The following is a 22,346-nucleotide window of genomic DNA, read 5'->3' on the forward strand; positions in this document are numbered from 1 at the left end:
AAACAATGGGAATCGTTAGCTTTAACCATATGTAGTTTGCATACAATAACACAAAATTATGTTTTCTAGTTTCTATATAAAACAGTGTGTAATATATAAAAACATCAGGTGCATGCTGATGAAACAAAAGATAAGGTATTTATTTTCATACAGTTCCTTCACGCACATGCATTGTAATGATACACATATTTTTTTTTTATTCATATACCTGTGTCTCCATGATTTCTCTTTTGGTCAATTGCATATCACCAGTGAGCTCTTTGACTTTGATTCCCAGAGAAGTAAGCCGTTGGCTGAAATTTCTCACTACTTCCGATGCTAAAGCTTTCATAGGAGCTACATATACAATCTGAAACAGTAACATACAGTGATTATTCATGTGTTTCAAATAAAATGATGTGCGTTTGCACACTATCATCACTTCCTATAAGAGATTTTGTTACCATAAAATTGTACTTTCATACAAAATGTACTGTATGTAAAAAATGAACACAAGTTAAATAATATTTAATGCATGCCCAAAATGATTAGTTCTTGAATCATAATCCAGACAAACTTTAGCTTCCATCACATGGTCATAAAAATTACACGCAAATATAAGATGATCAGATAATTTTTTATAAGAAATTCAAGTATTTCGCAGGAGTTATGAGGAATGCTTATCTTCATGTAGAAAATGCAAGAATTCTAAACACAAAATAAAACTTACTTGAATGAAAACAAAGATCTACACTTAAAAAAAGTGATAAAGTATTCATAAAATTATAAGTGTGGGCACTTGAGAATGATAAACTAAATTTTAGTTTTTATTTAGCAAAAAAAAAAAAAAACCATTCAAACCTGAATCTAACCATGCCTAGACTGTCAATAAAGAGGAAACTAAAAGGAAGAAACTCCTCAAACTCTGTGATCATAACCATAAATGATAAAATATGGTTGTTTTACACAATTAAATTGTTTTAGTTGGAATTACAAACCAAAACTAATTAAATTAAGTTGGAATGGATATTATGAATGTAGATATAATCACCTTAAACTTATCTTTTTGGATTTGCCCTCCCATCATATTATTTCTCAGTTCATGTACTACAGTCAGCATGGCAACATTTGTTTTACCGGCACCTGTTGGAGCGCACACCAGCATGTTGTCTTGTGAATGATAAGCAATATCAAACACCATAGATTGGATCAAGTTGAGCTTTTCAATACCGTTAAAAGCTTTTCTGCCAATCTGTAACAAAAACCATAGACTATTATATATGTAATTATAGACTATAATCATAGACTGTTATAATTTACAAATAATAACAACAATATACACTGCCACTAATAAAAAATTTCTCTGAAAAATATAACAAGTTTTCAAACAACTTCTATATGAAATGTTAAAACCATGGAATACTGGGTACAAATAGATCATAGAACATTGAAACATTTTATTTCTCATCTACTAACAGGAATTCAAAAACAATGTTTTTCAACTTTTTGTTCAATGATTCAATAACTTTTAAAAATCATTTGTCTACATGAGCCTTATTCACACAAGGACCTATAGTTTAAAAGCTGATCATGAATAGCTATGCTTCTTTTCTATACCTACCAAGACAGTTGAAATTCGAAACGAAAATTCACTGTCACCTGGGGCCAGTATCCCTTTCGGTACACCTTTCCTCATAATTTTGAACGAAAAAAATAGTGATATTCAGCGCCCTTTTAGTTCAGCACCTAGGGCACTAGACCCCAATCCGCCCTCCCTGCATCAAGATTTAAACTCATACCTGTCAAATTATTTTATCATTTCATTACACCAGGGCCATTTTACGTAATCAAGAATTAACTAGTTCAAGACCTAAATTTTAAAGCTGATTTCCTGTGGCTGTTCTTTCTCTATGAGTCTCTCACTGAGAAGTTTGTGTACTAATCTATTCAGTGTGATGTATGCATGTTTAGCCACATAAAAATATGATCATCTTGGCACCACCCCTTTTCCATAAATGGAAGAGAGATCAGTACTAAGAAAAATTTTGACAAGAGGATCCTAAACCTTGTTTGATGCAAGTAGTCCTTATCAATTTGACTACTGTGCCTCAAGACCCATCTAACTGAAGTTGGAATGGTAAAGATTAGTTGCTAGGTGGGAGGAACGAGCAGACACATTAAAAACAGAAATAAAATAAAAAAACTGGTTAAATTTTTTAACTGACAAGAAAACTTATCCATCCCATTCCATCACATGCAAAAAAAAAAAAAAGAAACTATTTGTTTACTTTCAATCCATGCACAATTACTTTTTTTCAGTTTCACTGCATTATGATTAAATAAAACATTAAATTACAGTGCTTTTAATCATATAATTAATGATTCCATAATGTAATCTAAAACTACTGGAAAAAGCATGAATAAAATTTAAAAACCCACTCTTATAAAATTATTTATTCAGAAAACTTCAAGTTATATGCTAATGGTCCTACTCCAATGGTAAAAAATAAAAAACAGAGTATATACATGTTCATGCATGTATAAAAGTAAAAATTAGCTCACTTCGTCCAAAGTATTTATTGGAATGAGAGGTTTCGTCAATAAATTTGTACGTTTTACAGCTGGAATACCGATTTCTTCAAACTGGGCATTGTTGACTCGACGGTTATTTGTTGGCAAATGCAACTAAAAATTAAAATATTTCTTGTATTAACAAATAAACATAGAAAACTACAACCAGATTTTTTAAAATATTTTCACTGAAATTTCCTCAAAAAAAAATATATACATACATATATATTTTGCAAAAAGTATCCCCCATAATCTTTACCATAGTTTAATATCTAGATATAACCTTGAGTATCTTATATATATATAAAATCATTGATTTCTTCAAATGTTTGTTCATAAAATCCATGTTCATTGTTTCTAATTTATTATTGTAAACAGTATTAATATAGGGCGAGAACAGTTCTCCCCCTTCTCTCCAGCCAAATAAAAACAAGGAGAAAGACTGTCTTTCCTTCATCCTTAGTACAATTTGTAATGGGAAAAATCAAGTCACCAAATGCAATAGCAAATTTCATAAAGGTTCGGTAGGCTTTCATAGTCATTTATCATGACCTTTCAAGACCAAACTCAAGTACAGAGAGAAATTTGAATTTTTAAGTTTGATGGAAAGAATTATCACAGAGAGAAGCCAATAACTAAAACCAGAACTAATTACATATGCGAGAGATACGCAAACTTTTTTTAGGAGCAGGCCAAAAAACAAGAAAAAATTTTGGCAGTCCAGAAAAATTCAGACATTGATCATAATTGGAATTTTCTAGCTTAGAAGTGGCGAGATATGTTTTATTGTTTGAAGACTGCCATGGTTTCATTGCAAATGTGATACAATGGTTTATCCTTTACAACTGTAAAAGTAAATAACTATATTTTAATAATTTTATGCAAATTTATTCAGGGAGTGTTCCCAATTTCTATTCAAATTCTCAGTTAGATTTTACATATTCAAAAAATTAAATACTCCCTTTAAAGGAATTTTTCGAAACACTGAAATTGAAAATTTCTATTACTATTATTTTAAAAAATGTGACGGGTTGGATAGAACCTCCAAGCGGGCCACATTTGGCAATTACTAACATATGCAAAATACAGTAGAGATAGTGGAATCAATACTAATCTATATACACTCATTGCCATAAAAATTTATGCACCAAGAAATAATTGTGAGATCGAAACGAAAGTTGGCCTGAAGGTACATGTCGGGCAGATATGCAAATGATTAGAAATGCAGAGTGATTGTGCATTGCGTAATGCCACTAGAGAGTGTTGAACTTTGTTCTCCTTGGAATATAAAACAGGTAAGCAGAGCTTGCTGGAGTGTATTTAATCGTTTGCAAAAAAAATGCTGAGGTAGACATGCCGTTACGCCGCCGTCGAAGACCATATGAGCAGTTGTCAGAGTTCGATAGGGGAAGAATCATCGGGATGATGGAAGCTGGGTGGTCAGCTCGGCGAGTAGCTCGTCAACTAAGCCGTTCTGATTTTACTGTGAGGAGGTGTTGAGACCAGTGGACAGAAGAGACGTCATTTACACAGCGACCAGGTTCAGGACGCCCTCGACAGACCAGTCATCGAGAAGACTGTCACATCATCTGAAACGCACGCATAGAGCCCACTGCCTCATTGGCCGCTATCCAGACACAGGCAGCAGCTTCACGACGGGCCCCTATGTCTTCCCGAACCATTGCAAGGCGCCTGGCTGAAGGACATCTGGTATCGCGGCGCCCATTACGTGTGCTGCCAATGACACCCACCCACCAACGCCTCCGTTTGGAGTGGTGTCGAGCACGATGGGATTGGACTGCAACGGAATGGAACCAGGTCGTCTTCAGCGACAAATCGAGATTCAACTTAAGCAGTGATGACAATCGTGTTAATAATTCCGCATCCTCTTGTGTAGGCCTCGGCCAAACAATATTGTATAAATATTGTGTTCGTGTGTGGAGGCCCCGTGGTGAACGCTTCAATCCTGCCTTCGCTTTACAGTGACACACCGCTCCCACAGCTGGTGCCATTGCTTATGATACACGGTCACCCCTAATATTGATCCATGACACAATGACAGCCCAGCGGTACGTCCATAACATCCTTCAGCCACATGTGTTGCCACTCATGGCAGGGCTCCCAGGAGCCATTTTTCAACAAGACAATGCTAGGCCACACACAGCAAGGATGTCACAAGATTGCCTCGGCCACATTACCACCCTTCCCTGGCCTGCTCTATCCCCAGATTTGTCACCAATCGAGCATATCTGAGATCATTTGGGACGGCAAGTTGGACACCCTACGAGGTTGGTCGAACTAGAGGCGCATTTACAGCAACTGTGGAATGAGATGTCTCAGGACATCATACGGAACTTGTATGCCTCAATGCCCGCTCGTATCGCATCGTGCATTCGTGCTAGAGGGGGTCCAACAGAGTACTAAAACTTCTGTTCATCTGTACTTTTTTCTGCAATAAATGATCCTTTTTCTTGGATTTTCTAATCACTTACTTATATTAACGTAGTACTTACATGTGTAAAATTTCGTTTCATTTTGACGACTTCTTCTGGGTGCACAAATTTTTATGGCAATGAGTGTATATATAATCTGGACATTTCTATTTTTTTTTAAATAAAATACACTAAATTTGTAACAAACGAATTCAGAAATCTGGACTACCATAAGTTCAGAAGAGTTTCTCTATTGTACCTAAAATTAAGAAAATTATACTGAACCTCTCATGTACAGGGTGATAAAAAATAACTGTATACAACATTTCCTTTAAGTAATTTTTTTAATTAATTAAAATAACAAATAATTCTCCATTCATAACATAAACATAAAGTTACATTTGTTAACAATCACATTCACTTGAATTTAAAATAGCTGCCTGTGGCAGCGATACGAAGCTTCAAATGCTTTGTAAAATTTTGAAATTCATGCACATCTCTTCATTAGAAAGTTTATCCCATTTCTGACTCAAGAGTTTTCTTCAGAGGTACAAAACTTTGGTATCTCTTATCACAATCCCTGTTCTTCAAAATGGACCACATGCTGTAATCCATCGGATTGAGATCAGAGGAATACGGTGGCAATTCAGCAGATGTGATGAAATCAGGAAAACCTTGCTTTTGTGCACCTTTTGCTCTGTGAGCTGGCTCTGAATCTTGTTGGAATATGCAGATGTCTTTTCCAAAATGCTTTTGAAACCATGAAAGCACAGCAGCTTACAAAATATCTTTCTGGTAAACATATTGATAGATTTTGACCCTTTTTTCCACAAAAACAACATGCCTCTCCATTGGAACAAATTCTATCCCAAACCATAACGGTTTGAGGGTTTTGACGTCATTGAACTATGGTTGTTGATCCTGGAATATCTGACAACCAGTGTCTATCGCTTTGATGGTTGTGCTCTTGAACAGCTTTTCATATGTGAAAAGAATGTTCTCCCATTGGTTACAGAATCCCGATGTAACAATGCATGATAACTTTTTAGCCATACTAACTTATTTTCATCAGTAAGTTGTTGCCACTTTCGGAATTGGTATTCTTCTATCAGTCCCAGTTCTTGTTTGTTATGCTATCAAATGCTCATATTCTCGGTTAATGTCAGTTTCACTGACGATCTTTCTCACTGAGACTATTGCATTCCGAATGACACTTGTTTTGATGAGTTGGTGGTTCTTAGTTTCTTCAACAGTGCTTTTTCATCTGAAACCTGGATGGTAACATTTATGACTTGGTTCCTTATACTGCTTAGTTGCTATGAGACAAGTGAATGGGAAATACCAAAAGATTCCACAATGTCACAATTTTGTTTGCACAATTCTGATACAATGCCATAGGATTGTGGCACTGTCATTTAACTTTTTTTTGCCATGAAAAGTAAATTGTGCAAAACATTTATTGAAATCACAAATTATTCCTAAGAATATGTTCTTTAACATTACAACAACAGATAAGAAAATTAACCAAACTTTCATCAGTCTGAGTGTTAGAAAATTTTCATACACTCATTTTTTGTCAACCGATAAGAATATTTTTTGTACCATTCTATATTTTTTTTACTCTTTTTATGATTTCATTGCAGCACAGTTATTGGTCATTTTATCAAAAAAGGGCTGATTAGACTGAGACTAAGGACGATTGTCAACTGGAGAAGCTACTGCTGCTATGGTCTTGTGCATACACTCAAACTTGTTATCGACTCATAGTAGGCTTTCAGACCAGCCTAACACTTCAAAACTAATCCTTGAACATTATCCATCAATTCCCTTCATTGAGATTCTCATTAGCTTTCAAAATTTACCCAAAGCAAATTCTATTATTTTTCAAGCTGAAGATTCGAATTTTCAGGTTACCTTGATCAAACACCAAATCAGTGTTTCCAACAATAAAAAATATTCAAGTAATATGATCCTGATGAACAACTTAAAAAGTGAAGGCCTTGGCAAAGAGATAGTGAACTGTGATTTTTGGACATTATTTTAAAACTTCAATTCTAAAAAGTGTAGGGTTCACTTTTGTGAAAATAATATTCATGCACTATGCAGTGAATATGACACAAAAAAATTAAACTGTAATATAATCTTAATGAAAAACACACCTTCTTGCCACTGATGTATGACGCAGTTTGAGAAACTTCAGCAAATGAATCATATACATTAGGATATGAACTTCTTTCTACTTGTCTTTGAGGACGAGAAAAAATGGGAGTGTTTTTTGCTGCCACAAGTTGAGCTTCCCTAAAATAATATGGGGGGGGGGGAAATAAGTACACTTTTTATAAATTTCTAAAACATTCACCTCAACTGAAAACACATATGGTGAAACCTCCATAGGCAAGGAGGTTTATCAAGTAAGTAACTTTATCTGGCCCATCAAATTTTATTTTTGAGCTGGAAATTCTAGATTGAAAAGCTGAGGAAGGTAGCTAGCCTATGGGTTACCATATGCTATACTACACTGGTTTTTAATTTGGAGAATTTACAGTTTCAAAACAAAAATTGGTGACAGCTTTCTCTAACTCTGCTCATATCAAGAAAAAAGAAAATGAGGGGAAAATCTTAAAATAATTTAACAGCAATAAATCAGAATTCAATTTCGGGGGTGGGGGGGGGGGTATTCAGATGACATTGCATAGTATCTAAGGTGTCATAGATGTTTAAATGTTAGATGTCAACACACATTAATGTTGGTTCCCGACAAACATTGCCATCAAAAATTGAGTTTCAAAACTTTTGTATACTCAGTGTGTATGCAGGACAAATGGGGTCACCAAGCAACTTCTTAGTGTATGAGATGCTTCTAGTGACCTAGCATAACAATTCAAAATAGTGGTATCAAACTTGTGAGGAAGAAAGCCATGAATTAATCAGCCCAAAAGTCCATAATGATGTTAAATAGCTTTGTGTATAAGTATGTCACACCCAAAGTCTGGCCACACTGAAAAGTAGCTGTCCACTTCCTCACTGGTCAGGCTTCAGACACCCGCCACTTTGCAAAGAACCTGAACTTTGACCGTAACATATATTTTTTCAGGGTAAATAAGCTTGATAATAAATATGGCATATATAAAAATTATTATATGTTTGCACATTCAGACAATAGAAGAGAAAAATACATTAATAATAATTTAATCATAATTTGATATGAAAATTAAGAATAAATTTATGCGCAAATTGAAAAAAAATATATATTAGATTTCATGGGGGGGGGGGTCTAAATTGACCTTCTGTTCTGATGCTATGGGGAAGGGGGAGGAATCCGCTGTGCATCAACCTTCACTACAAGGGATCCGCGACATCAAAAAGGTTGGGAAACACTGACATAATATATATATATATATAAATCTGAATATAGATATGTAATGTTTAAAATATAAATAATTTATATAGTAATACGAATAATTTCATTGCCGCAAAGAAAACAAATAGATATTGGGACCTCGCAGAGAAATAAAAAGCATATAGAAATTATATATCTCAAATGCTCAGCAGTCTGAACATTGACTCTGCTTTACAATATTTTCCACAAACTGAATTTTTGCACTTTATTCACAACATAAATATTCTGTTTTTATATTTGCTCCCATAGCACTGTTAGTGGTTTGCTAATTTCCTGTTTGATCATTGTGACAGTCTTCAGACAAATCTGGAGGGGGAGGGGGACATCTACCTAGGTGATCAGAGTTCATCAGCTAATTATAAAATGAAGTTCCTTTGAGAAATTTTTTTTCTTTGTAACTTTTTTGTAGCAAATTCATACATTAATTGCTCTCAGATCAATATTATAAAACACATGCATTGGCCAGCGCCTTGAAGCCTTGAAGGAAACCGCACAGGATATTTTCATGCCATCTGGCCTAAAATATCTACCCTGAATTTTGTTGAGTTACAGAACTCCACAGGCTCTAAGGTTTTTTTTTTCATTTCTCGAAATTTTAATTGAGGGATGAAGGAAGCTCACACAAAACGAAGACATTCTTTTTAGGTTTTATCTAATAGTCATTGTAATAAAATCTATTCTTAGGACTTTGGTATTGCATAACTGAGCATTTCACTTTATGACAACATTAGGACCTGGAATGCAGCATGACTTAGTTTTATATATATATATATATATACACACACACACGCGCAAACTCTCATTCCATATTTCTGTAACTAAAGAAAATTTATCAGACTATAATCAATTGATTTGCTGTAGTAGATTTTTCGTCCAACCTCAGATATTTCATAATTTCACTGAATCTATTTCTACCCATGGTCTCAGTGAAAATTGGTGGCCCTAGGTTTTAGATAACAGATCACCAATAGAAGTAGATTTTACTCCAAAAGCTCCTCTGAGGTACATAAGAGCGATAAAAGCATCCAGTTCTTCAAGAGAAAGGCTCCAATCATCCATTTCAACCACTCTCTTTAGCCACTGTGCGCTCGTGGATATTCTTCAATAAGCACATGTTGAAATAGTCTCCAAGCGCTAACACAGCTGTCATCCTGTATTTCTCTTTAAGGTAATAAAATGAACCTAGTGTCTCCTTCAAAATGCTCTGATTTGTTGCCAACCAGTGAAAGGAGCAATCTCAACAGTCCGACCATATTTCCCCAAAAGCTAATTGCCGGGTTGAAAGTGTTTAGCACCATCAGGGACAGGCATGTTGTCGTCTATGACCTCGATGCCTACAAGATTGACCTAGTCTTCTTTCCTACTTATGCATGCTGCTAAGTGGCTGCTTTCATTGACAGCATTCAGAGTATCATCTAAAGCAAAAAAGTTACTTGGAAATTGGTTGGAAAGAAAAGAAAGAGAGATATAAGAAATTTTCAGCAGCCCACAGGAAAAAAAATCAATGGGACAAAATTTTCATATTTATTATCAACAATTTTCATATAAATTGCGAAAATCATGTTTTTTCCTAATCCAGGAGGGTTGCTCTTGAACCCCTGTCTCTGAAATTAATACCCATGAAACTGTACAAAACAGAATAGCATGTGAGAATTAAAAAAAAAAAAAATCTAAAAATCCTTCAAGTGGAGGTAATAATGAAAATAAGAGCAAGTTCTTTCAACCAAAACGATTTGTGGTGAACTCAGTGCAATATATAAATTCAAAAACATCTTACGTTAGTCATCACAGCCAGTTTCATTGTAAATTTCGTCCTAAAAACGTCGCTTTGATTTTGTATAAGGAATTCATCTTCACTATTCTTTGAATTTTGCTCTTCTGTATCATCCTCTACATCAAAGATGTCTTCGGATATATTATTGAGAGTTTAAAGGATTTGTTGGCATATGATTTCCCGACTATTCATCATGATTTACCACTCACTTTTATAATGACATTGAGGCTCAGAAAAATTTTCACACTGTAAATAAGTTGAACGAAGGGAGTGTGGGGCCCCATGTCAAAACACAGCGATTATCGTAGCAGAACTGTTGCAACCCCACCATCTTTTTATATGCATGAATAAATGTATATAATCGCAAGCTGTGACAATAGCATAAACATTTCCCAGCCTGTGGATGACAATATTGATGGAGGTCCCTTGCATGACCCGACAAGGTTGGAGCCGAGAGGGTTCCAGCCCTCAGGCCTAGGATGTTTCTCATAATTTTTTTCACGCTACAAATTCTGTATAGAGGCCCCATGAAAGCTGATCTGGGGCTCCATAAAAAGATCTCAGCCTAGGAACCCTGATCCAGGATGTGGGTTCCACGGTCCCCTGAAGTATAAACTAAAAATAAATTTTTATCAGTGAGTTTACCCCTTCCCCATTTATACTCTCCCTTTTGAGATGGTTGGCTTTAGCTTCAAACATTGGGTTAGAATGCATAAAAATATCCCATAGTGTTGCGACTAACTGTCTGAAAAACTTTCCTTGAGCTTAAAAGTGGGTGATATTGAACAGGATTCTATTATATATTTTTAGTAAACTTGTAAAAACTATGCAAATGCTGCGAGTAAAGTTTGAAATTTTAAACAGTGGTCAAAATGACAGCTCTATAGTTCTAGGTAGAAGTTTTTCTACAAGATCAAAGAAATGACTTAGAAAATTTTTTTTATGCCATAACATTCCTTTCATCAAATTAAGAAAAGTAACGGAGTGGAATTGCTAAATTTTGAAAAAATAAAGATGTAGTGGATGATCGAAGTTCAGAAAGCAGTGTCAGAATGACTGTGCGGTAGTTTTAGTGTTAAAAAAGCTTTTAACTAACATTCTAATAAACCTAAATAAACATTGTCCTAGCACTGGCTATGAAATAAGGGGTATTATCCCCTTATCCTTATTAATCAGGATAAGGATTTATTACCTCATATACTTCATATGCTTTGCATCTAAAACAGTAGCATCTTCGCAAGGAATATTGTTATTTTGGGATTTCTGTATCTTTTTTTCATCCTTCCTGATCTGCTTGCTCAGTAACTTCTCAGCCTCTGACTGTGAGGAATAAAAAAAATGATGAGATGTTGAACATGGCAAGAAAGAAAAACAAAAAAAATATATTTTATTTTTTTTATCGATAAAATTGTAAGTTAATTGTATTTTTTTTAACTTACTTTGACTCATGTTTATTTTGATTTTACAAGAATTAATGTTACATCATAAATTTTTTCATTTCCTCAAGAGATTACACATTTCCACAAATTTCCATAGTAAATTTTGAAACAAAGACAACTCATCCCTGTGAAATGTTTTCTGAATCCTAACAGTATTTCTGAATGATATTTGCAAAATTTAATTGGCTGAGAGGATGTGCACACCCAGAGATAGACTCAACGATTTGCAGATTCAAGATATACAGAAGACTGGATGTTGTGAAGATATTTATTATTTGAGATATTAATTTTTTTTAAGGAAGGAAAAACTCATCTCTGCCTCTACCGGGAGTCGAACCCGGGTCCCTCGATTGCCGGACGAGTGCTCTGGCCACTAAGCTACAGAGGAGATAGAGATTTTCCTTCGCTAGAGCGTATATACATTCATTGCCATAAAAATTTGCGGACCAAGAAATAATTGTGGGATCAAAACGAAAGTTGGCCTGAAGGTACATGTCGGACAGATATGCAAATGATTAGAAATGCAGAGTGATTGCACATTGCGTAATGCCACTAGAGGGCGTTGAACTTTGTTCTCCTTGGAGTATAAAACAGGTAAGCAGAGCTTGCTGGACTGTATTTAATCGTTTGCAAAGGAAATGCTGAGGTAGACATGCCGTTACGCCGCCGTCGAAGACCATATGAGCAGTTGTCAGAGTTTGATAGGGGAAGAATCATCGGGATGATGGAGAAGACTGTCACATCATCCGAAACGCACGCGTAGAGCCAACTGCCTCATTGGCTGCTATCCAGACACAGGCAGCAGCTTCACTACGGGCCCCTGTGTCTTTTCGAACCATCGCAAGACGCCTGGCTGAAGGACATCTGTTATCGCGGCACCCATTACGTGTGCTGCCAATGACACCCACCCACCAACGCCTCTGTTTGGAGTGGTGTCGAGCAAGACGGGATTGGACTGCAACGGAATGGAACCAGGTTGTCTTCAGCGACGAATCAAGATTCAACTTTAGCAGTGATGACAATCGCGTTCGTGCGTGGAGGCCCCGTGATGAATGCTTCAATCCTGCCTTCACTTTACAGCAACACACCGCTCCCACAGCTTGTGTCATGGTATGGGGTGCCATTGCTTACGATACACGGTCACCCCTAATATTGATCCATGGCACAATGACAGCCCAGCGGTACGTCCATAACATCCTTCAGCCACATGTGCTGCCACTCATGGCAGGTTTCCCAGGAGCCATTTTTCAACAAGACAATGCTAGGCCACACACAGCAAGGATGTCACAAGACTGCCTCCGCCACATTACCACCCTTCCCTGGCCTGCTCTATCCCCAGATTTGTCACCAATCGAGCATATCTGGGATCATTTGGGATGGCAAGTTGGACACCCTACGAGGTTGGTCGAACTAGAGGCGCATTTACAGCAACTATGGAATGAGATGTCTCAGGACATCATATGGAACTTGTATGCCTCAATGCCCGCTCGTATCGCATCGTGCATTCGTGCTAGAGGGGGTCCAACAGAGTACTAAAACTTCTGTTCATCTGTACTTTTTTCTGCAATAAATGATCCTTTTTCTTGGATTTTCTAATCACTTACTTATATCAACGTAGTACTTACATGTGTAAAATTTTGTTTCATTTTGACGACTTCTTCTGGGTGCACAAATTTTTATGGCAATGAGTGTATGTGCAGAATGGAACTGTGCAATGGACGGTGAACCGATCAGCCAATAGCTCATGGACGACGAGCCATCAGATGGCTATATATATGACATGAATGTCGCTCTCATGTTTGTAGATTCTCATACATATAACAAATCACCTCTCTTCTATCATGATACCCCTTTTAGCATTGTTTGTCATTTATTGTGAAAGACATGAATTAATGGCAAATGCATGTTTTTGATATGGTTAAGTCAAAAAATAAGAAAAAAAAGGGCAAAATTAATAGATAACTATTAAAAATTGGGGTTTAATTAAAAACAATAATGATTATATTATAATTTTCACATGGCCACACATGCATTCATATATGAGTGGGGCCTCTTCACTACTGAGCACTGTGTAGTTAAATTATTCAGAGCAAGTGTAGACAAATTTTTGATGTGAATACGTCTCTTAAATCATCTGACAACAGTAGGAGCATACGCAAAAAAAGTTGCATCACAAAATTCTTTAAACACTCGGATCTCAGGAAGTACCCAACGCAAGTCAAAAGCAATGGTATTATCAGATGCACATTGCAAGGACAAAAAATCGATATTACGCCAGTTTTAATATATCTTCCCGCCTGGGTACCAGGTTCCCTGTCCTGATTTAATACCTCTTCCCATCTGAGTATCAGGTCTGCTGCCCTAATTCATAAGAAATTCTTTTCTGCTTTATCTAAAAAAGATGACATTGTCTTTGGAAAAGCTAACAAAGGATACCAAAGTTGACAATAATGACATAATTTCATCAGCACAGCACCTAACACACGATTCAAGGCACAAAAACATATTCATGTCAAAACTTGTGGCCATGTCTACAATGCTGACTACCCCATATTTTTTTATGTGAGAACTTGTCCTTGGTACTTTTCGCACCAAATACTTCTTCAGAAGAACAATTTAAAAAGCCTTCAAAAATATTTTTAAACAGAAGGAATAACTGGGTTTGCTTGTGCAAATTAGATTTTTACATGATCTATATGACGAAAAATTTGTCATACAAAATTTTCAAAATAAGCATAATCAAAGAAAGAAGAATGAATATTTTCAAGAGTTTTTTTTTTTTAACCAGGCAATTTTGTAAAATATATATCACTTGTTTCTCATATATATAAATACATGTTATAATTTTGACTCTGATCTGATTTCAGTGCTGCTATAGATGATCAACCAAAATCCATTCTCACCTGAACAGTAACTTGGCACATGTAAGATGGAAGAGACTCTTTGTTACTCTTCGGGAGGTTTTTAGAGTCAATCTGCAACTCAGTTTTAGATAATGTCAGAGTTTCTCGATGACGAAAAATATCTTGTATGAGCTCATATCTAGCAAAACCCAACAAATCGAAAAGCTGAAAGATAAAATGAAAAGTATTCAGATTTTTTGAAAATTGAACTCTCTCAACTTTTTTGAACCCAAGGACCAGTAGAATGTCCAACACAATTAGATGAACCACTTGTGTCCCATGTTATGGGACATTCCTTTCATTTTGGTTGTCCCAATTTTTTATGCAATAAATATTCAATTTGTAATATTTACTAAGGTCATGAATACTCATTGTTTTCATGATATATAAATTATATTATGATAATTATTACAATAAATATTTATCTCGCATATTTTTCAAGCTCAACGTTTTCTTTCGCAATTTTTGTTCAGCAATTTTAATAACAGTGATTGTGCCTACTACTGGCAATGTTTTGGATGACAACTGGCTATGTCCCATATTTTACTCTATTTAAGATCCCAGTTTAACGTATTTTTCTCAATAAAATATGATCATTTGAATATTTTTAAATGTGAAATACATTTTTGTTTACTGTGATCTGTAGCAGTTGTTCATTTCCCCCACCCTGCAGCAATTTTAACAGTAATTAGAAAATTTGCATTTGAGGCAATAAATTGCACTTCTTGGCAAAATTTAGTGATACACTGTATTTATCACAACTTGTAGGATTGCGATTCCCACCATTTTCCAAGATGATGTATGTTGAATCCAAGTATGAAGGTATAATTTTCATTTGAACCCTATATGGGGGGAAAAAACTAATATCAATTACAAAGGTTGAATAATTTTTCATTCAGTTTGAATTATGTTTAATCAGAATCAATTTTATCAAGTCTGCTTGCGGACCACCTATACCATCATCACAGACCATCTCTGGTCCACGAACCATAGGTTGAGAAAACCTATTTTAAATCAGTGCAAATATGATTAAATAAACTTACAGAAAAATACAAATTTTTCTATGTTACGAATACAATTCACGAGAGTGTGTATCCACATTTAACTTTTTTCTTCCTTCAAAATATATATGGATTTATACAATTTAATATGTATATAAGCCTAAAATTCCCCTTAACAACTATTAGAGATATGAAAACAAGAAATTTGTGATTGCCCAATAAAAAAGCATTCAACCAACTTAATGACTTATTACCTCATTTTGCAGTTCATCATTTGATTTTGCAGACTTCAATATGCTAATTGCGGACATTGTCAATTCAACTGGGGAAAGCCGAGCAAAATCATCACAATTAGGCATAGTCTTCTTCAATTCAGATTCCAACCAGGTTTGATCATAATTTACTTTCTTAGGAATAGGTTTATCTTCATTTTTGCTGCGACTATCAGAGACCCTGTTGCTGGCTGTCAAACTGAAAGAAAGTTTATTCACAGGTTCATTACTTTGACTACCGGAGTCTGGAGGAAGCAGATAATAACTCTCATTCAGAGGTTCCTGTGCCACAAATTTGATTTTGCTACCAAACTCTTCTTGTAATGTTTCTTCTTGCTTCTTCGGGAAGCCATTCTTGACTACATCTTCGAGAGCATCAATGTTCAAATCTGTCAAAATTGTTTTGATAACAGCAAACGACTTATTGACCTCAGATTTTTGATACGTCCCAAACATGCGACGTAGTTTCATGACATGTTTCTGACCTATTATTTCACAATCTTTGAAAACTTCAAACATATATACTATGGAAGACTCAACCATTTCAACTGAAGCTTCTTCACCAACTGGAAAATACATGTAAATGGAAGTGAGTATATTTTAAAAACTTGCAAATTATGCATTATGAAAATTGTGTAGCAATTACAAAACAATGAATTATGAAGAGTGGCAGAAAAAATTGTGATTCTTCCCCCTCCCCAATGATTTTTTTCTCATTTTATCTTACAGGATTTTTGGAAATGAACACATAATGATTGTTTTCTTTGGTAGAGACATTTATTTTTTGGGAAGACTGAAATTTTACAGCTAAACATAATTGTGAAATCAAAGCTTTAGAAATAAAACCAAAAGGGTTTTACATATCAGAATGTTGATAATAATCAAGAATTACAAACCTATAGCCCTTGCTAAAGTTTTCAATTCTTTCATCCGTTTCAACAGTTCTCCTTCATCTATTGTGGAATTCGTTAAGATGAAATTATTTACCAATGCTAGACTACAATTTCTGAAAGTGAAATGAAACAATAATAATCATTAATAAAATTTTGAAAATTTACCACCATTTATTATTGAAAAAGCTGTTCAATATTCTAAAATAAATGGTTCATAAAAAATGTGTTTATTTTTAATACAGCAATACTCAAATTCGAGTGAATTCAGAGTTGCGTTATTAGCTTTGAAAAATGCCTGGTTTTTGAATTGAAGTACAATTCATAAGCTTAATGGGATAATTGTCAAGATGAAAACAATGCCTAAATGAAGATGTGATCAAGAATTATTTAATGAACCAGAACACCATAGGGTGATTTTATTTTGTTGATGAAAAAAGAAGCCCAAAATGGAGCTAAGGATGAAGACTTCTCCAGAGATTCAGAGAACTCAAGTTGGATCATTCGACCATTTGAATCAAGGCTTGGGTGACAGCTTTCATTTTATGAAGAATTATTTTGGTCATCAACTAATAAGCATCATCTCAAAAATAAATTCATTACGAATTATGTTGTTACTGACATGCACCCAGTTCACCCACTCTAATTTTGACGAAAGGAAAATGAATAATATATAAAAATTAATTAATACTGGGTTCCCAGTAGAATTTGCTTGATCATTTTTTTGACCATAACTCAAAAATTTCCCTGACCAAAGCTCCGGAAAAAATACAATTCAAAATCTTGACTTATCACATTTTTAATTTTTGTTTGTTTTTTCCCCTTGACAGATTTTTCTCTAACTTCAAATATTTCCATATTTTTCTGACTTTTGACAAATATTTTACACCTTCCCTTGACCATTTTTTATTTCCCTGACTTTCCAGGTAGTTGGGAACACTGTTGGTAATTATAAATTACTAATTACCAGTTATAATTCATTCAAGCAAGAAACAAAAAGTAATAGCAAATCTATACTGCTTTATTATGTGGAGGGCTCAGAAGCCAATCAGTGCAAGTCAATTTACTGAAAATGACTTGTTTTGGAAGTGCCTTTTCATTGCCAAAATTATTCAAGTTTCCATCTTTACATTGCGACAGCAGATAGCACCACTTATACTGTAACTGTAAGACCAGACATGATCCAGACTGTCCCAGGAGGGATATAAGCCTTTCACCCCGAGAGGTTGGACCACGCCGGGGAGAGTACCACTTATACATACCATGGAGTAAAAAGATCCTTTGAAAGATCTTTTTACCTCATCTTTAATGTTTATTGACTAACACCGAATGGCTTTTGAGCCCCACCCATGTATTAGCATATTCAAAGAAGCGCCTTGAAACAAGCAGAATTGATATATTTAAATATGTGAATGAGTGAAAAGATAGAGAAATTCATGCACACAAACTATGCATTTCTAGAACTTGCTAAATGAAGCAGATATTTGTATGAAAATGACGAAAAAAACTTTTCATAATCTAATTTAAACAAAACAAAACTTTTTGTACTTACTTTGCTTCTCGAGCATGGATTTCTTTTCTTTTCCAAACTAATTCATCAGGATCATCTCTGATGTCTCTCGCCCATGGTGCACAAACATTGCTATATGCTCTTAAAAAGTTGGTCAGTCTTGGGTATTCTGTGGTCTTCACCATGGCTGATCAGTAGGGAAAATCCAAACCTACAAAAATATTATTTGGAAGTAAGAGAAAAATCAAAATAGCTTCTGTACAAAGCTGATATTAAAATTTTCAGTTGATTTTCAATTTAATTTCATTTCGTACATAAACTCAGGATGAGAAAAAATCAGCCAAGGAGAGGGGATCTAGAGACCTATGAGGTTGATGAGTGAAAATGCTAAATAAAAATGCAAAGAATGTGAAACTAAAATGCAATGAAAAAAAAATGTTTATAAACACATTCATTGTGTATAAATTATCTGTAAAAACTGATGACTTCCCCCCTTGTCAGCAAAATTTTGTCATCACTGCCCCCTACCTCCTACTAACGCATTTTGGTGGGATCAGAAACATACACGAGAGGGGGGCTTAGGGGGCTCGTTTGCACCCCCCCCCCCCAGAAGAAAAAAAATTTGTAATGCAAAAAATATTTTTAAAAAAAATCAAAATTTCGAAAAAGAAAATACCTTTATATGTAATTATAATAAATTTCTGTTAATTTCAATGTTATTTGAAGGATAAGAACTCAAAAAAAAATTCCTCTTTAAAAATTCATTGCGACCCACACTTTAAGCCATGTATGATAAACCTTTGACCCGCAGACCAAATGGACCCTGGAGGTTATCTGATGTGGCTTGCCCCCCCCCTCAAACCTAATTTTGTAAATATGAACTAAGCGGCAAATTTACAAATCGCTTAAATGACCTGTGGCACAATTCCAGAGCATTTAAGTGGTCCATGGCACATTTTCAGATCACTGAAGTAGGCCTTAAAGATCACTTTCACAATCAAAGATCACCTAAGTAACCTGCAACAGTTACAGAACACTTAAACGATCTGTGGCACATTTAGAGATCCCTTGAGTGACACGTGGCACAGTTTTAGAGCACTTAAGTGGCCCCCAGTGCGGTTCTATATCACTCAAGTTACTGCACATTTTCAGATTATTTAAGTGATCCGCGGCATATAATTATGGATCACTTAAGTGGTGCGTGCCACAGTTCCAGAGCACTTAAGCAGCCCGGACGCATTTTTAGATCACTTGGATCCGCGAAACATTTAGAGATCACTTGGCTCTGTAGGGCACTTATCAATAGGGGGGGGGGGGAATGTTATTTCAAGTGCCCACAAACTACTGAAAGGTTTTATCCACTTCCACTTTTGATGCACAGAATAAGATGCCATTAAGAATATTTAGTATCTTCATAAAGGGTGGTTGATTACGTAAGCATCATCCAAACCCACCCTCCCCATCATCATCAAAAGTCAGCAAATCAGAAACTCCTCTCTCCCCCATCGATGCTGACGTAATACTTGAATGGCACCATATCTATAGAGACAATGCTATTCATTGAATCGCACCACTTGAATATTTATCCCATCATTGTCATTCCATGCATACAAGGGAGTGATTGGACCAAGACCACAGTTTATATAGTAAAACCTGTATAAGACGGACACTGAATGAGACTGAAACCTGTCTTGATATGAACAAAACAATAGTAGCGTTAATAACTGCTTTAATGTGTAGCTCTATATAATGGAAATGGAGTATTATTTCAGTCTGTTGACATTTTGTTTCATACAGATGACAGGTTGGCATGCTAACGCTCCAGTATAAGATTCCTATGGTAGTAATGCACCACTAAACATTCTCTGGTCAGCAAGTGTCCTACTAATCTGGGCTATCAGGTTTTATAAAGTTTTTGAGAAAAAAAAAATCTCTCCTGTGATGCACTTATTTTTGGTGCCCTACCAACATTTTATTGGTTGAAAAAACTTTTTCCTTGCTCTTTCAACTCAGATTTAGCGACCCTCTTATAGCATCGACCCGTGTGGCTATATAAGTAACACACCTCAAGAGCTGCCCCTGAATTCACATTAAATATTTATATAGCTTGGGTGATACATGATAAGGCTATTAATTTCCAGGACTGTTCAAATAACTCCAAAAATATATATTAATGTAAAGTACATCCATGCTTAACTAAATAGGTTCCGCCTACCACAATAGTTTTGTGATCGGCTGTACAACTGTAGGAAACAATTTTTAAAGCTATCTTCTTGAATCCTCTTAATTTTGGACATCACGTTTACCTTGATGTTATCAATATCCTGAAATCCTGTTCCTTTAGTGATGCTTTCAGTTTAGAAGAAATAGTTGGCGGGTGCCAAGTCTGGAGAATATGGAGGGCAACACGATTTCACACAACTGTCACAGGAATATTCTAGAACAAGGGCTCGTTTTTGACGAAAGGGTGGTTGGGTGCTTCAGCACAGCAATGCACGCCCACACATTGCCTCGCCTGTGAAGCATTTGTTGGCCAAGCGCAGTTCAACCACCCTCCATATTCTCCAGACTTGGCACCCGCAGACAAATGAGCATAAACAGGTTCACGCTTAAGATCAAAATAAGCCAAGAGTGGCAGGCCACACCTACTGGAGCATGCACATAAGTCTACTTAACAGAAAGAATAGAACTGTCTTTATCTCATTAAATTACTTAATCACTTACCAACTAAACCCTTGTAAACGGCCCTTATCGTCTGCATATTTAAAGTACTCAACTTAAAATTTAGTTAACTACTCAGTCACTTAATGCATGTAAACGGGTCTTTATTTGAACAATTAATAGCCATGCCTTGTATATTTGAGCTATGTTCAGAGAGTGTTTTTTTTCCTTCAAGGAAACATCAGTAGCATTTTCATGTTTAAAACTCAAATCGGCACCACATTGATGGTCGACTGAAGTTGATTTTCTGTGGTGCCGAAGGTGCGAATGCAAAAGCCAACTGCCCTGTTAAAATGTCTCGCCACGGAGAGCAACAGCTCTACAACAGTACAAATGTTCAATCATTACACTTCTCACAATTTGAAATATAGATGGTAGCACTAAACTTCACACGACACTAGATACACTCAGACTGTAACAGAATAGCTTTTATTTCTATCGTGTGTGAATAAATCCCACCCTCCACTCAAGAGTAATCTTGTGCTACATAAGCCCTTGAGCTCTACTCGCATAGGTAATGTCCACGAAGGGGCCTCTGATATAATAACCTCGTATAGCAATTAAACAAGTGTCAACCTTTGGGGTAGGTTCCAATGCATTACTCGGCCAAGGGTCCCATAGTAGTATCAAAATGACCGCCCATTTACATTGATAGATCCATTAAAAAAACTGCCAGGTGGCAAGATTATCGACAGAAAAACTTTTATTTAAATTAGTAATTCGTACCCAATTAATTCACTATAATTATTGCGAAAAGCTACATCATTTCTCCTCGCTTTTCATCAACCAGTTGCACTAAGAAAATGATTTTTAAACAAAAGAAACACCACAGATTATCTTAAATGCCGAAACTGTCGCATCACAGCATTTATAGTTTTAGTTTTGCATGTTCTTGTTTGCATCAGCAAAACATACGTTGGTCTCTTCACCTCCCACCCTGAAAATTTCCAATCGTCTGAGATGACTAGAGTGACCATATTTTCTCGAGAGAAATACGGGAAATTGGGATTCGAAATAAGGGAAAATACGGGATATTGCCAATTATCGCGAAAAATGGCGCCAAAGCCGAACAAAGTTGCCAAATATTATTGAAGTAACAGAAAAATCACAATGGCCGGAAATGCAGCATTACTGCTGATTGCGGTGGATTAAAATGAATTCCACGAAAAAAAACGTTCACTAAGACAAATGTGGGATATTAATATTCTCATTTATAATTGTAATTATCATAATATAATTTATAAATTGAAAATAATTTCAATTTTTGACTTCGATAAAGAATAAAAATTCAAGTAGGTTTCGTGCAAAATACGGGAAAAGCCGGGACACTTTTGCTAGTCGGGACCATGGAGTGAGTCGGGACAGCCAAAAGAAACAGAAAATACCAGGACTGTCCCGGGGAATACGGGACGTATGGTCACTTGCAAGATGACGACAAAAATACCATCGATTAA

The 22,346-nt window shown here is 35.7% G+C and overlaps 1 protein-coding gene across 1 annotated transcript in view; it reads right to left on the reverse strand.

Annotated features, from left to right (window-relative positions):
- obe (activating signal cointegrator 1 complex subunit obelus) overlaps positions 1-21,795 on the reverse strand; it is a 77,048-nt gene extending 55,253 nt beyond the window's left edge. Inside the window, exons 1-10 of the mRNA XM_089243958.1 lie at positions 21,619-21,795; positions 18,214-18,382; positions 16,668-16,777; positions 15,754-16,337; positions 14,499-14,663; positions 11,349-11,476; positions 7,142-7,280; positions 2,542-2,664; positions 1,031-1,231; positions 209-349 (exon numbers count right to left, since the gene is read on the reverse strand). Coding sequence (XP_089100084.1) covers positions 209-349; positions 1,031-1,231; positions 2,542-2,664; positions 7,142-7,280; positions 11,349-11,476; positions 14,499-14,663; positions 15,754-16,337; positions 16,668-16,777; positions 18,214-18,356 — 1,734 coding nt within the window. The 5' untranslated portion in view covers positions 18,357-18,382; positions 21,619-21,795. The remainder of the gene's footprint in view (positions 1-208; positions 350-1,030; positions 1,232-2,541; positions 2,665-7,141; positions 7,281-11,348; positions 11,477-14,498; positions 14,664-15,753; positions 16,338-16,667; positions 16,778-18,213; positions 18,383-21,618) is intronic.
- Positions 21,796-22,346: the final 551 nt, after the last annotated feature.

The sequence above is a fragment of the Pholcus phalangioides genome, unplaced genomic scaffold, assembly GCF_987345545.1.
Source record: "Pholcus phalangioides strain wild (caught in Gottingen) unplaced genomic scaffold, Ppha-v1.0 ptg000015l_1, whole genome shotgun sequence".
Taxonomy (NCBI): Eukaryota; Metazoa; Arthropoda; class Arachnida; order Araneae; family Pholcidae; genus Pholcus; species Pholcus phalangioides.